This window comes from Tamandua tetradactyla, chromosome 20 (assembly GCF_023851605.1).
Source record: "Tamandua tetradactyla isolate mTamTet1 chromosome 20, mTamTet1.pri, whole genome shotgun sequence".
NCBI lineage: Eukaryota > Metazoa > Chordata > Mammalia > Pilosa > Myrmecophagidae > Tamandua > Tamandua tetradactyla.
In genome coordinates, this window is record NC_135346.1 from 32,166,590 (window position 1) to 32,184,130 (window position 17,541).

The 17,541-nt window shown below is 38.6% G+C and overlaps 1 protein-coding gene across 1 annotated transcript in view; it reads right to left on the reverse strand.

Moving 5' to 3' along the window:
* The window catches only part of SLC36A2 (solute carrier family 36 member 2), a 42,473-nt gene that overhangs the window by 13,924 nt on the left and 11,008 nt on the right, over positions 1–17,541 (reverse strand). The window contains exons 5-7 of the mRNA XM_077138077.1: positions 12,264–12,348; positions 8,702–8,920; positions 6,178–6,276 (exon numbers count right to left, since the gene is read on the reverse strand). Coding sequence (XP_076994192.1) covers positions 6,178–6,276; positions 8,702–8,920; positions 12,264–12,348 — 403 coding nt within the window. The remainder of the gene's footprint in view (positions 1–6,177; positions 6,277–8,701; positions 8,921–12,263; positions 12,349–17,541) is intronic.

The following is a 17,541-nucleotide window of genomic DNA, read 5'->3' on the forward strand; positions in this document are numbered from 1 at the left end:
AGAACAGAAAGACAACAAATTCATCCAGCAAGAAAACCCTAGATAAAAGAAGTGAAAGCAATCTCCAGAATAAACTAATTAAGGTATTTAAATGCCTAGACACCAGCAAAAAATAACAAATCACACTAGGAAAATTGAAGATATGGCCCAAAGGAACAAACCAACAATTCAAATGACATTCAGGAGCTGAAACAATTAATTCAGAATTTACGAACAGACATGGAAAACCTCATCAAAAACCAAATCAATGACTTGAGGGAGGATATAAAGAAGGCAAAGAAAGAACAAAAAGAAGAAACTGAAAGTCTGAAAAAACAAATCACAGAACTTATGGGAATGAAAAACACAGTAGAAGAGATGAAAAAAACAATGGAAACCTACAATGGTAGATTTCGAGAGACAGAACATAGGATTTCAAAACTGGAGGACGGAACATCTGAAATCCGACAAGAAACAGAAACTATAGGAAAAAAAATGGAAAAATATGAGCAGGGACTCAGGGAATTAAAAGACAATATGAAGCACACAAATATATGTGTTGTGGGTGTCCCAGAAGGAGAAGAGAAGGGAAAAGGAGGAGAAAAACTAATGGAGGAAATTATCACTGAAAATTTCCCAACTCTTATGAAAGACTTAAAATTACAGATCCAAGAAGTAAAGCGTACCCCAAAGAGAATAGATCCAAATAGACATACTCCAAGACAATTAATAATCAGAATGTCAGAGGTCAAAGAGAAAGAGAGGATCTTGAAAGCAGCAAGAGAAAAGCAATCCATCACATACAAGGGAAGCCCAATAAGATTATGCACAGATCTCTCAGCAGAAACCATGGAGGCGAGAAGACAGTGGGATAATATATTTAAATCATTAAAAGAGAAAAACTGCCAACCAAGAATTCTATATCCAGCAAAACTGTCCTTCAAAAATGAGGGAGAAATTAAAACATTATCAGACAAAAAATCACTGAGAGAATTTGTGACCAAGAGACCAGTTCTGCAAGAAATACTAAAGGGAACACTAGAGGCAGATACAAAGACAGAAGAGAGAGGTGTGGAGAAGAGTGTAGAAAGGAAGACTATGAGTAAAGGTAAAAAGAAGGAAAATTAGATATGACATATAAAATCCAGAAGGCAAAATAGTAGAAGAAAGTACTACCCATGCAGTAATAACACTGAATGTTAATGGATTAAACTCTCCAGTCAAAAGACATAGTCTGGCAGAATGGATTAAAAAACAGGACCCATCTATATGCTGTCCCTACTCAAAGGACACGAGGCCAAGGACACAAATGGACATTTACACGCCAATGTTTATAGCAGCATTATTAACAATTACCAAGAGATGGAAACAGCCAAAATGTCCATCAACAGACAGTTGACTAAACAAACTGTGACATTTACATAAGATGGAATATTATGCAGCTGTAAGACAGAATAAAGTTATGAAGTATGTAACAACATGAATGGACCTTAAGGACATTATGCTGAGTGTGATTAGCCAGAAACAAAAGGACAAATACTGTATGGTCTCACTGATATGAACTAACATTAGTGAATAAATTTGGAATATTTCCTTGGTAACAGAGACCATCAGGAGATAGAAATAGGGTGAGATATTGGGTAATTGGAGCTGAAGGGATACAGACTGTGCAACAGGACTGAATATAAAAACTCAGAAATGGACAGCACAATACTACCTAACTGTAATGTAATTATGTTAAAACACTGAATGAAGCTGCATGTGAGAATGATAGAGGGAGGAGGGCTGGGGACATAAATGAAATCAGAAAGAAAGCTAGATGGTAAAGATCGAGATGGTATAATCTAGGAATTCTAGAGAGTATAATAATAGTGAAATGTACAATGTACAAATTTTAAAAATGTTTTTGCATGAGGAAGAACAAAGGAATATCATTATTGCAGGTGCTGAAAATAGATGATAATACTTTAAAATGTCACCTTATGTGTGAGACTAAAGCAAAAAATGTTTATTTGTTACAAAATTTATATTTTGATTAGAGCATTTCCTAATATAACTCATGTAGATAGTTTGATTGAATGTCATAAGTACTTGGAATCTCAGGTAGGACATGAAATTTTGTTGGTTTGTCCAGAGTGATGCCCCGATGAATCCCAGAGTGATGTGATCAGTGATTGGAAAAGTATTTGCAAGCCCCCTTCGGGGAACGGTGAGAGTGGGGAGAAATTCAACTTCCCCAAGTTTAATTCTTGATATTCTCATAAGCAGTGTGGACACCAAAGCTATAGGCTGATCCCCCAGTCTTGGGGGTTGTTCATATGAAACTTAACCCCACAAAGGATAGGTCAAGTCTACTTAAAATTTAGGCCTAAGAGTCACCCCCAAGAGAGCCTCTATTGTTGCTCTGATGTGGCCTCTCCCTCCAGCCAACATGACGAGTAGTCTCACCACCCTCCCCCTCTCTGCATGGGACATGACTCCCAGGGGTGTGGACCTTCCTGGCAACGTGGGACAGAGATCCTGGAATGAGCTGAGACTCAGCATCAAGGGACTAAGAAAAACCCGAGAATGAGCTGAGAATTAACATCAAGGGATTGAGAGAACCTTTTCGACCAAAGGGGGAAGAGTGAAATGAGACTAAGTGTCAATGGCTGAGAGATTCCAAACAGAGTTGAGAGGTTATCCTGGAGGTTATTCTTATGCATTAAGTAGATATCACCTTGTTGTTCAAGATGTAGTGGAGAGGCTGGAGGGAACTGCCTGAAAATGTAGAACTGTGTTCCAGTAGTCACGTTTCTTGATGATGATTGAACAATGATATAGCTTTCACAATGAGACTCTGTGAATGTGAAAACCTTGTGTCTGATGCTCCTTTTAGCTACTATATCAACAGAAGAGTAGAACATATGGAATAAAAATAAATAACAGGGGGAACAAATGTTAAAATAAATTTAGTTTGAAATACTAGTGGTAAATGAAAGCGAGGGGTAAGGTGTATGGTATGTATAATCTTTTTTTTCTCTGTTATCGTTTTATTTCTTTTTCTGTTGTCGTTTTATTTCTTTTTCTAAATTGATGCAAATGTTCTAAGAAATGATGAATATGCAACTATGTGATGATATTAGGAATTACTGATTGTATATGTAGAATGGAATGATATCTTGATGTTTTGTTTGTTAATTTTTTTTAATTAATAAAAAAGTTAAAAAAGTATTAAGCTGATAAATGAATTCAACAAATCTGTAGGATAAAGATCAACATATACAAATCAGTTGTATTTATATATATTAGCAATGAATAATACAAATGTATAATTACATAAGCAACAAAAAGAATATAATAATAATAAAGAATAAAATTATTCAGGGAGATATTAGACATGTACACTGAAAACTATAAACATTGTTGAGAGAAATCAAAGAAAACCTAAAAACAATGGAAAGAGCCTGTGTTCATGAATTAGAAGATGTAATATTGTCAAGATGGCAATTCTGGTCAAATTCATCTACAGATTCAATGCAATCACTATCAAAATTCCAACTGCCTTTTTTTCTTTCAAAAAAATGCATGAGCTGATCTTAAAACTAATGAGAAATTGCCACAGACCCTGAATAGCCAAAACAATCTTCAAAAAGAAGAGCAAAGTTGGAGGGCTCACACTTCCCAATTTCAAAACTTACCATAAAGCTACAATAGTCAAAACAGTGTGACACTAGTATATGGACAGACATATAGATCAATGGAATAGAATTGAAAGTCCAGAAATAAAGCCTCACATCTACAGCCAACTGATTTTTGACAAGTGTGCTAAGACCATTCAATGGAGAAAGAATAGTCTTTCCAATAAATGGTGCTGGGACAATTGGATTTCCACATGTAAAATAACAGGGTTGGACCCAAGCCAAATACAAGAATCATAGTGGCTCCTAGATCTAAATGTAATAGCTAAAACTATAAAACTCTTGGAAGAATACATAGGAGTAAATCTGCATGAGTTTTGATTTGGCAATGCATTCTTAGATATGACACTAAAAGCATGAGCAACAAAAGAAAAAAATATATAAATTAGACTGCATCAAAATTTTAAAAACTTTAGTCCATCAAAGGACACCATCAATAAAGTGAAAAGACAACCCCCAGAATGGAAATACATATTTGCAAATCACATATCCAATACGGTTCTAGTATCCAGGATAAATAAAGATCCCTTACAACTTAACAACAAAAAAGCAAGTGACCCCATTAAAAAATGGGCAAAAGACTTGAGTCGATATTTCTCCAATGTAGATACCCAAATGGCCAGAAAGCACATGAAATGATGCTCAACATTATTAATCATTAGGCAAAGGCATATCAAAACCACAATGATATACTTTTGTTTTCAATTTTTTTTGTTGTTGTTCAATTGTCCATTTTATTCCTTGTAATATCTGGACCAGCACTTAGCCCATTGCTGCTACTGGGATTTATTTTTTTATTTTTATTTTTTTCAGGTTTTTTTTTATTAATTAAAGAAAAAAAAGAAATTAACACAACATTTAGAAATCATTCCATTCTACATATGCAATCAGTAATTCTTAACATCATCACATAGATGCATGATCATCATTTCTTAGTACATTTGCATCGATTTAGAAAAAGAACTAGCAAAACAACAGAAAAAGACATAGAATGTTAATATAGAGAAAAAAATAAAAATAATAATAATAGTAAAAAAAAAACACAAACAGACAAACAAAAAAAAAAAACCTATAGCTCAGATGCAGCTTCATTCAGTGTTTTAACATGATTACTTTACAATTAGGTATTATTGTGCTGTCCATTTTTGAGTTTTTGTATCTAGTCCTGTTGCACAGTCTGTATCCCTTCAGCTCCAATTACCCATTATCTTACCCTGTTTCTAATTCCTGCTGGTCTCTGTTACCAATGACATATTCCAAGTTTATTCTTGAATGTCGTGTTTTCAATTTTTGAACCAGCTTTACATTCACAGGATAAATCCCATTTTGCATAATGTATTACCTTTTTAATATATTGGTGTATTCAACTTTCTAATATTTGGTTAAGAATTTTTGCAACATATTCACCAAAGAGGATATGCAAATGTCAAGGAAGTCCAGATGCTCAAAACTATTGGCCGTTAGAAAAATGGCCATTAGTAAATCACAATGAAATTCCACTCCACAGCTATTAGAATGGAGAAAATAAAATTAAAAAAATACCAAGTTTGCAGAGATGCAGAGAAGCTGATAGTTATGTAAAATGGCATAGCCATTATGAAAAACTATCTGGAAATTTCTTATACAGTTAAGCATACATTACCCTATGACCTGGCAATTCAACTCCTAGAGAAATGAAAATTTATGTTCACACAAAGTCCTGTACACACATAATTATGGTAGCATTATTCATAATTGCCAAAATTTAGAAACAATCCAAATGCCCTTCAACAGCTGAACAGATAAACAGAGTGTGATATTGTCCATTCAATAGAAAAGCAAGAAGCTATTGATGCGACAACACGGATGAATTTTAAATGCATCAGGCTAAGTGAGAAAAGCAAGCCTCAAAAGGTTACATTCTATGTGATTCCACTTGTGTGAAATTCTGGAAAAGATAAAACACTATAAATAGAACAGATTGGTTGGGGCAACATAATGAGGGATTTGTTCTGTATCCTGATCATGTAGTGGCCACATGACTTACACATTTCTAATAACTCACAGAAGTGTATACCATAGAAGTGTGTTTAATTGTATGTAAAGTAAAAAAAATAAATAATAAAAATATATACATGGACTTACTCTTCCTCAAATGTGAAGATAGAGACTATTTAATAAATCCACTATAATTACACAGTACCTTCTTCTTTAAGATTCATTTATGCCTAATAAAATCCTTTGATTTAAATCATACATCTCTATTATCTTGATTTTAGGAGATTAGGTTATGTGAGGTGGAGACAAATGTTTAATAGATGTATTGGAGTAAAAATAAAATTCCATCTCCTGACTGCCTCTCTGTTGTAACCTACTTTTCTCCTCTTGGCGAGCTGACCCAAGAGGTCAGCTTTCTCCCATGTGCATTTTCCAGGACACCCAACACAATGACCAAGAGGACACAGAAACCCAGAGCTCCCAGCTCCTTTTCAGAAGCCCACTCAACACCAAGGAAAGTCTGCCCCAAGTCGACCCTTACCACACCAATGCTTTCAAATGAAAACACAGCCGTTCCAAAGAAGAGCGGGTAGGTCTTCCAACTTGCTGCCAGCGGCAACCTGCTGACGTCTGGAATTCCCTATAGGAGAGAAAAATAGGGTGACATTCACTCTCAAAGTGCACTTGAGCTCCTTTAAGAAGTGAGTACTCTGAGGGTAGATCTGAATGTTTTTAGTAGACTGTCAAAAAAAATTCAGAAAACTTCAAACGGAACCATACAAAGATCAGAGCTGGTTTTAACGCTGCAGAAAACCAGAGAGCTAGTGCACAGCAATACCGAGGTATTGTCAAATTGCCGAAGGATCATGTAGGGAGTTTGGTTTATTAGAAACTGAAACTTTAGTGCATTGTTGGTAGGAATGTAAAATCCTGCCACCACTGTGGAAAGCAAGAAGGTGGTTCCTCAAAAAAGTTAATACAGAATTACAATTTGACTAGACATCCCACTTCTAGATACAGACCCAAAAAGAGTAATAATAGGGTTGCAAACAGATACATGTACACTGATGTTATAGCAGCATTATTCACAATAGCCAAAAACTGGAAATGACCCAAATGCCCATCAACAAATGAATTGGAAAAACAAAATGTGGTTGAATATCATTTGGCCGTAAGAAAAAATGAAGTTAGGAGACATGCTGCAACATGGAAGAACCTTGAAAACATGCTCGGTGAAATAAGCAAACACATAAGGACAAAAATTATGTGATTATCACTTATAAGAGATGACCAAAAAAGGCAAATTTGCAGAGATAGAAGGCAGATTGCAGGTTATGTAGGAAGGGAGATGAGGAGGGGAGGAAGGAGAAGTGTTTGTAAAAAAATTGAAAAGTGATAGAATTAACTTCATATCACTTGCCAAAAAAAATATCTAGAAGAAAATCGTACACACCATGGGTTAGTCCTGACCTAAAGCAGGGAAGAACAGCTTTCAATGGACAGTGGTCTATGGCACTGGAAGTCACTGTGGCCATAGTTATAGTGATGTTCTAGAGAGCCCAAAGCAATTATTTACACATGAAAGTTCACTTTACTTCTTCAATGAACTGTAAATTGAAGGGAAGGAAAGAATCTGAAAAAATATTTTATATTTCCTGTGCTCTAGAATGCGCAAATAATTATGAAACCATTTCACTAATCTCTGTCTCTGGAAGAGCCCAAAAAATGAATAAGAGATCACTATCTAATTAGGAAATTCAGTTTTGCAGAAATCATCTATACTGTCTAAGGAGTATAAAACTGATTTGTAGTTATTCTGGAATATCTAATTCATTACTTTTACCAAATTTCATGGACAATATATCATTGTTTCCCCCTTAAGGCTTCTGAAAGACAAAAACATCTGAAAGGTAATGGATATGCCACTGGGTACTAGGACTTAAATTTCTATGTAATTTGTCCTTTGTAAAAAGAAAAACTAGAAAGGATAGAAAAGATAGAAATGGAGGGGAAACCAATATCTGAAACTCAGCCTTAAAGACATTTAGATATTTTAGTTAACGTTGTAATAGATTTGCTTGTGGTCCTTTTGAGACTTCTGTTTATACCTTTGTGACTAAATATTAGCTTTACTCTCTTGAGTTCTGTAGGGATGATTTTAGGTGCCTGTAGACTAGAGTATATAAGATTATAGCTAATTTAGCAAGTTTTAGCTATGTTAGAAGAACCCTCTTTTCATTGGCCTTTTTTTTGCAGTCCAATCATAACATGAATGGTTGGTGAATTAGTGAACTGGTTCCCCAATAAAGAGGTTTTCCTTACAAAATATAATTTTTTAAAAAATCAGAATTTGATATAAAAGTAGGTGTTGGAGAAATAATATGAGAGAAGACATCAGAAGGATGAGATTGTATAGTGACATCCTTATGGAAGAATTGCTACTGTGAGATGGGTACAAGGCTGAAGAGTATGGAACATGCTTACCCACTGTTGGGGATTGAATCTTGTCCCCCACACCCATAGAGATATGTTCAGGTGTTGTGTTTCTGTGGGTATGAACCCATTTGTAAATAGGACTTTAAAGATATTATTAGTTAAAGCGTGAACTAATCTGTGAAGAAGATCTTTGAAGGTTCTATTTAGATGAGGGCAAATGGAATCAGATTGGGCCTTAGTCCAAATGGTTGACATTCTCATAAGGAGATGAAAGCTAGACAGAGACACAGATTACTGAGCAGGGGACGTAGAAGCCAGAAGGAGAAGCCATGTGATGGAAGCAGAGATGCAAGCCAAGGAACCCCAAAGATTGTGGCAAGTCAACATCAGAATGCTATTCCAGGGGAAAGCACAGGCTGTTGAACCTTGATTTTAAATATTTAGTTTCCAAAACCTTGAGGCAATACATCTTTGTTGCTTAAGCTACCCATTGTGTGGTACTTGTCAGAGCAGCCCTGGCAAGCTAAGACATCTATGCTAAAAGTTTGTCCCAGGTATTTAAATGCTTGGTTTATTACTGTCACTATGTTCCTGCCTCCTGGAGGAGCACAACATGTGATGCAACTGACCTGGACGATATACTGGGTGATGATGATCAGGCTGACCATCATGCTGATGTTGGCCAACATGGAGAAGATGGCCAGGACCCTGAGATTCCGGATGCAGACCAGCAGCACCAGGATGGGTAGGAAGGCAAGCATGTAGAGTCGTGAGTCTATGGTGGGGGTCAGTACCACCGTCTCATTGTGATAGCAGTTATTGGTTGTACCATTAACGGTTTCCACTACCTGAGGAAGGAATGGGAAAAGCAAGAGGAGGAGATGATACAGTTCTGGCCACATGGTTAGGCAGTGTCTTAACCATAATCAAGCTCCCTCCTGAAGAGTTGGAGAGTCTCACTGTGCCGAGGTCTCAAGGAGTGTTAGAGTGATTTTAGGACTTCTTATTCCAAACACTCTTCCCCAAACTTTCTCAAAAGAGGTTAAATGTATAACTTTAATAAAAAAGGAATAACTGATTTTATAGTGGCTATCTGTTGGCTTTTGGCAACCCACATCCATTCCTCCTGATTTTGATTTGTTTTTGGTGAATTATCTCTCACCACTGAAAACAGCCTTGGAGGACTATAAATTCCGATCATATAGTCAAGTTTAAGAATGAGCTTTTTACTCAAGCTAGGGCATTCAGAATCTCTCTCAGGAATCTAAATCTCAGGCAAAATGACCAAAGGACAGAACTAGATGAAGGTACAAATTAAATCTGATAGTGCATCCCTGAAGAAACTGTGCATTAGTCTATTATCTAGACACCCCTAGTAGCCCTGTTTCCTGTTCTTTTCTGAGACTTGTACTTTAGCATTCCCTGTCATTTTGTAAGTTAGCCAATATTCTTCCACTGAACTCAATGCCTGCTTAAGTCCCCCAGAATCTGTTTCTTTTACGTATAAACAAAACACACAAAACCTCAATGGGATCTCTAATGCCATTTCGAATGAGAGAACTCTTCCTTGGGTGGACTGGACCATTCATTGCAGGATATTTAACACCCCTGGTCTCTACCTAACAAAAGTTACTAGCATCTCCCAGTCATTGTGACAAACAAAAAATACACTACCCACATTTTCAACAGCCCCTGTCAAAGTGGAGGGTGGTGTTTCCAACCGTGTTTTAGAATCAACATGACCTAACTGATAGTCTTATTATAGGAGTGTGGTGGTTAGATTCCGTTGTCAACTTGGCCAGGTGAAGGTACCTAGTTCTGTTGCTGTGGACATGAGCCAATGGTACGTGAACCTCATCTGTTGCTGATTACATATGCAGTTGGGTAGGAGGTGTGCCTGCTGCAATGAATGATGTTTGATTTAATTGGTTGGTGCTTAAATGAGAGACACCAACGTAGCACAGCCCAAGCAGCTCAGCATACCTCATCTCAGCACTGGCAGCTCAACCCAGGCCTTTGGAGATGCAGAAAGAAATCACCCTGGGGAAAACTGTTGGAACCCAGAGGCCTGGAGAGAAGGCCAGCAGAGACCATCCTGTGCCTTCCCACGTAAGAAAGAACCTCAGTTGAAAGCTAGCTGCCTTTCCTCTGAAGAACAAACTAAATAAATCCCCTTTTATTAAAAGCCAATCCATCTCTGGTGTGTTGCATTGCAGCAGCTAGCAAACTAGAACAGTGAGCAATACAATTCACTGTAGCATAATGAGAAATGACAGGCAAGAAAAAAATGTAAAAGCATTGATAATCTTAGTATCCCTGGCTAGCCACAGAAACACCTTGGAATATATTCATCTATACATTCCATACAATGCATAAATTATATGTATCATACACATCTTTTTTGTTTTACAAAACTGGAATCATGGTTGATACTCTTATAGAGAAAACCCCTTTTCACTTAATGACATGCCATAGATACTTAAATGAATCAGTAAACCTTGTTTTTATCTGATTCCTCACTACAGTAGGAAAAATACCCAGAACATTAGCTGGGCATTCAAGGTTTTCCATAATTGGCTCCATTTCTTTTCCAAAGTCCACACCTTCTACAACCAAACCAATCTGTTGCTTCTGAGCAAATCCTACACATTCTATTCTGCCTCCATGCTTTTACTTGCCCTCTTCTACCACCTTAGCTGCCGGCACTTCTGCTCCAATATGCCTTTCAATGTCTCCCACCTCAGATGCTCAGAAGGCTCCTTGAGGTAGCTTTCCCTTGCTCCATTACCCTTTCTTGTCCACACGCATCTGGAAAACTACGAGGTCTCCTATTTAGTTCAGAATTAAGCATCCATGACCTCGGGCTGTTGTTAGTGAATTCCTGACCCCACACCTAAATATTATACTGATATTTAGCTTTTTAGATATTTTAAAACACAGCTTGAATATTCCTTGAGACAGTGCTTGCCTTGTCTCTAGGCAGATGATGAATGAAAGTTTGAAGATATTATCTTTTAAAGAGCAGCCTGGCAATGTATTTTAAGAGTCTTCAAAACAAGCAGATACTTTGACACAATTGTTCCATTTTAAGAAATATATAATAAGGAAATAAAAGAGTGCACAAAGATTTCCATGCCACTGCAACAAGTTATCACAGAGATAGTGGAGATTGTTTAAACTACGGTCAATCTGTGTGATGTGATATTACGCGACTATTTTAGAAGTTAGGTTAAAAACTTTAAGGACATTGCAAAATGTTAACCAGTGAATGCTGAGTTAAAATGATGACCACAAGTGGCTACATTAAGAGTAATCTTATTTTGTTTCTTTCCTTGGTGTGTGTGTGTGTGTGAAGAAGCAATATTTCATAGTGTTTAAGAACTTGAGCTCTGCTGTCAAAAGGCCCAAGTTTTCAATCCTGGTTCTGTGAACTTACGTACATTACAGAGCTTATAGCCTCAGTTTTCTCATCTACAAAATGGAAAAAAACAATTCTGACAAGGTTGTGGAGATAATTAAACAAGGAGCAGCATGTGAAAATGTTCCCCACTGTACCTGACACAAAAAAGAAGCTAACTCTGCATTCTTACTATTTCTTATCTTTCTAACTCATCTAAATCTCCTAACTTCTGATATTACTTTTACAATGAGATAAAAAGCCCAAGGAATAGCTCTCTTTTTAAAATTTATTGCTTGACTAAGAATTGCCTCTGATATTTCATGTTATCTTTTTTGCTTAAATTGCTACAAAATGACATTTAGATTAAATAAAAGAATTTCCTGGGGACAACTGTTAAGGAATAAATAAATAGCTAAAGGAAGGTAAAGATGACCCAAAGAAGATTGGTTATCATAAAAATGACCCATGTAAATGTTAGAAGAGTCAACATTATGGTCAAAGGCAGGAAGACTGATAAACTCTGAGGTCCTTAGAGCTCAGGATTTGAGACAACCTTGAGGACAGGTTCCAAGATACTGGACAAAAGGACACTTGGGCAAAGTTTCCACAGATAAGTGGGCTGGGGAGAATGTAGGTTCTCTGATACTGTCAAGTTTAAGGCCTTTTTTTTTTTCAAAGATGAGGATACTAGGACCCAAAGAGAAGAAGCCATTGTTTGTTAAACAAACAACCAGCAGAGGATTCTCCTTTTCCCTGTCCTCTACCCTCCCACCTTTTCTAGAATACTCTACCTGCTTTAAGTTGTCGGCCAGAAACACAATGTACACACAGCAGAAGCCCAGCTGGGTGACTATAAGGAAGAAGGACACAATATGCCTAGAAGGGAGGCGGAGAGAGGAAAAGAAAACTTATTATAAAAGAAGTTGGCTTGCCAGCTCTAGTTCTTGCTGTTCTGTCCCTCTGTCCCCTGGGGTTGGTGGCCCTGCACCAGCACCCTTGGCTCTGCCACCACAATTAACAATGTGGCAGTATGAAATTAGGCAACAATAGTTCTTTTAAAGAAATGTTTTTTAACCACCCTCACACTCTCAGTTCAATAAGTGGTAAAATTCCTCAAGGTCAGTAGACTCCCCTCACAAATGTACTTTTTGGCATTCCCCATAATTTATGCTAATTGATGTAGGACAATAGATACAATGTTTTTATTAGCTATCATTAATTTTATTGTTTTTGTTTGTTGGTTTTTTGGCATGGGCAGGCTTCCGAACCTCCAACCTCGGTCTCTGGCATGGCGGGGCAAGAATTCTGCCACTGAGCCACTGTTGCATTGCCCTATCATTAACTTTAAAACAATGTTTTCTACCTTGTGTCAGACACGGCTAGGCACTGAGGCCACCCAGACAGATAACACATGATCCCTTCTGCAGAGTTTGTAGACTAGTGGGTGAGATGGACAAAGATTATTATAATATGGCATAAAGGCATGCACATAAAAGAGGCATTTTACCCAAATTATGGGGCAGATAGAAAGCCTTCTATTTTTTCCTAGAAAAAAATAAGTTTTTTTCCTAGAAAAAAACTTATTTTTCTAGGAAAGTTGAACAGGAGTTTTAAAGGATAAAACAGAATTGAAAGAGGAAGAATGGGGGTGGGGGGCATAGACAGAGGAAGGGAGGGAGGTAGAGGAGGAAAAGAAGAAGGCGATGAAGATAAAGAGGATGAAGTGAGGTCTTTCAGCAGAGGAAACAGAGATTCTCTGGCTGCCACACGAGTCCATTAGAGGAGGCAGACTAAGTCCATCAGATGGGGAGACTGGATGGGAGAGGTAATAAAGAGGACAAAAGATGGCAGCAGGCTGGGTAAGAACATAACCATTAGAACTTAGAGAATTCCTCAAGCATTTTAAGAGATATGAAGGAGCTGGTGACTCCCTGCATCTGAGAGGAAATAATCTAAAGTGAGGTTTTTTGTTTGGGCAGCAAAACGAACTAGGAAATGTCGAGGGAAGAACAGGTGTTATGGGAGGGGTAGAATGGCACCTCCAGTAGTTGAGCTTGAGGTTCCTATAGCAGATGTCCTGGAGGGACTGTATAATATTAGCACCTGGAAGTCTTAATTCGTAGGTAGTGGATAAAGCCCTGAGAAGGCAAAAGACAAAGGAGATAGTGAAGAGGGAGAAGAGGAGAAGGCAGAATTCTAAAACCATGAAGAACATCAACATGGAAACAAAGAACCTTATGATGACTCGCCAAGGAATGGTCAGACAAGTAGGAGAGAATCCAGGAAAAAAGGGGATTGATAGACGTCAAATGGGGAGAGAATGTTTCAGGAAGAGAATAGTTCATTGTACCCACTGCTGCTGAGAAATCCTCTTGGGTAAGGAAGGTACTACAAGGAAGTCTTTGAGGACATTGGTAGAAAGAACTTCAATAGAATTATAGGGATGGAAAAGCCAGATGGCCTGTGAAAGAGGTGTGAGGAAATAAAGTCAGTGGGTGGTATGTACTCTTAAGAAGCCAGAGCATGACTCCTCATCTAGATGATGTTCATTTCGTTCATCATTGTAGACTCATTGCCTAAAGCACTTCCTGACACCTTGTAGATCTTCAGTAAAATTCTTCTCAGCAACCATATGTTCAATGTGAGATAGGATGGAAGTTAGAGGGTGGTGTAAGATCCAGGAAGTATTATTTATTTATTACTTTTAAGATGGTGGCATATGAACTCATTTAAATGCTGAGGTGAAGAGCCCATAGGAGAGAAGTTCCAGTTATAGGAGGAGTCTAAATGGGGCAGGAAAAGCTACTTTATATGCCCAACATATATAGTGGAGGAGCCCAGGGGCTGAGCCATTCCCTGAGTCTTTGTGCGCTTTCATGACCTAGGGTCAGTTAATGTGCAAGCTAACCTCTTTACAAAGGTAAATGTGTAAGCTAATCTCTTTACAAAGGTACATGTGTAAGCTAACCTCTTTACAAGGGACAAATGCACAGATGGCCAGTTTACTGCAAGAAAACAAGCCCCTCTTTATGTAAGATGTTAATCCATACCCTACTCCCCCTTCCCAGAGTCATGTTCACTGTTAAACTATAATCTTTTCCACAAGACCCCTCTGCTAGCTTTGTCTCGGGCCCCTATAATTGGCCTTGTTGATTCCCACCTAGTTGCGGAACATTTTCACACTGAGCTCTGTACTCATGACCGCCAGAGCAGCTTGATTCCCTGACGGACTGCCTTCTTTCACTCCTATAAGTAAATTCCTATAATATAGGTTCATGTCTCAGTCTATGTGTAGTGCTTTCATTTGTCTCATGATTGGAAAGGTCCCTGTGGGCTGGCACATATGCCAAATCCTGAGTAAAAGGATTTAAAGGGCTGTGGGATGGGATAGTGGTGGTGGTAATGAGAATTTGGGCAAATATCTCCTCTAAGGTCACAAAATTGGGAAACTTCTAGTTATTATCTCATAGCCTTCTTAGTCTTCTCATAGGGTGAATTAATAGACTATGGGTTATGGGCCAGAGTCGGGGGAGGGGAGGTGCTAGACCCATGATATCCTTTTAGATTACATTGCATGGGCAAGACACACCTTGAATACTGCATTGGTTTTGAGCCATCATAATTCAAGAGAGCCATTGGCAATCTAGATCATGCTCCGATAAAGAGGAAGGCAGACAAGACTGAAAGCAAAGGAGTAGATTTAGTCCCAAGTACCACAGAACAGAGGGGTTGGCTTATTCTCTGTTCCCCCTGAAAGCTAGAAGGTGGGAATTGCAGGAAGAAAAACTTCATCTCAATGAAAAGTCCTTTAAGTCCTAGCCTCTTCTCTGTTTCTTCTCACTGTATACTCTCTTCTCCTGAGAGAACTTCTCTGCACGCTGGCTTCAGAGTTGATGAGTTCAACTCTGTATGTGAAGATAGGTCAAACCTGTACATGCAACTACTCACTGGACCTCTCCATGTTCACTTAGATGTCGCTCAAGCATCTCAAACCTAACTTCCCCAAAACAGAAGTTGTTAGAAATCTGAGTCATCCTTGACTCCTTCTTTTCCCTCAATTCCAGAGAGCAATTCATGACCAACTCCACTTTTCTCCATCCCACTGCCACTGGCTTAGCCCAAGCCACCAGTGCAGCCAGCCTGGACCTTGTCAATACCCTGAGTAGATTTACTCTTGATTCCTTGCAATCTGCTCTCACAGAAGCCAAACAGATCTTTTAAAAGCTTAAATAGAATCACTCTCTTGCTGAAAACCCTCCAAAGACTTCCTGGTTGCTTTTAAGAATAGAACAAATCTTTAAAAGGCTCTAAAATGCCTAGCCTGATGCAACCCCTGATGTGGACAGTTTAGATCTTTCTTCGGTTTCCCATCTTTGACTCTGTCCTCACGCCACCTGTTCTTTCTCTACCTTGAACCTGCCACACACTTCTTCCTGCTTTGGGGCCTTCATACAGGTGCTTCCTTCTTCTTGGAAAGCCCTGCAGGCTCCTCCCCTCTTTCCGCTAGGTCATTCTTCACCCTTCCAAACCCCTTTCTTCAGAACTCTTCTCAACTGCCTCATCCTAGGACGCCTCTACTCCAGCCCACACACATCTTCTTACCTGCTCGGGGGCCACAAGTACTTCTGTCCTTCATGCTACTTATCCCAGCGGTTATTAAATAACTGTGTTCTAAGTTGTCTTTCCCACTGGACTATAGTTTCTGTGAGGGCAAGACCTCATTGTTTGTCTTTTTCCTCACATAATTTCCACTGCCTTGTAGATAGTAGTAACATGAAAATTATTGAATAAAAGCATAAATAATATTAAGAGTGCACAGCAGATGAGTGAGCGCCTGCCACTGAAAGTATACAAAGAGGGGCTGGATTCGGGAATGCTGCCAATGGATCTCTTCCATTTGGAAAGCCTACCATTCTGTGCCACATGAACCACTTTCCAGGGAAGAAGACATTCCTCCCAGCAGCACGCCCTCCTCCTGTACCCTACCCCACTGTGTAATTGAGAACCCAGGACTTAAGGGATTATTTTGATTACCGAATCATTATATAGATACCCCTTTTTGCTTTCTGGTATACTGGAGTAGACAGAGGGAAATTTCTAAATTGTAATCCAGTTGCCTTGGTCTCTGATAATGATTGTATAGCCTTTATCTTCTGCTATACAGAATCATAAAAACCTTGTGATTAACCTTCAGTTGTACCAGTTATCCAATTTTCAACTTTAAAGTCTTGTAATCACCAAAAACAGTCCCTAATGTTTATTAATGAAGGGTTTTGGGTCAGCCCAGAACTAACCCACCCCAAATTTAAAGTAATCTTGATAACCAAGACTGGATCTAACCAAAATGGGCCTGCTTGACATGTGCAGTAGTTCAGACTTTAACTTACAAATCACCTATACTACATTATCATATAATGCCATTTTCTTACCTGTGACTAAGCATGTAATCAGGCTGCGCATGCTCAATAATTAGATTACCTCTAATTATATCAGCTAGGGCCACTGTGCTCAATATCCTAACCTCTGCCCATCTCTTTCTCTAATAAAACTTTCAGAATTATTGTAGTTAGGGGAGACAGATTTTGGGCTGATAGGCCATCTGCTCTCCTACGATGCACCTAGTAATAAATTCTTTCTTGCTTAGAAATCCTGTGTCTCAGAACTTGGTTATTGAGTGACTCAGGCAAAAGAATCCACAGGCTTTGTCCAGCAACCAATCTGGCAACCCAGATGGGACAAATGCCCGAGGTTCTGGAGCCCCAGCAGAGCAGGTCAGCCAGGTAACTGAGCCTTTTTGCAGCCATTGGAATGAATTCAGTCTAGAGGTTCAGCAACTGGGTTCTCTGTTTTGCCAGAACTCCAGAGACTTTCGATGCCTTCAAGAGCTTCAAAGGGAGAAACCATTTTCAGTTCCATGTCTGGACATCTGACTAGGTGAGAGGGTCATCAGGGTAAAAATGGATCAGGGAGTAAATATGGCAGGTCAAGTTCTCTTGCCCTACACCTGGGTCATGCTTGCACTACAATCCCCTTTGCTCTGACCTCTATGCCTGTTTTTTGGGGTATAAT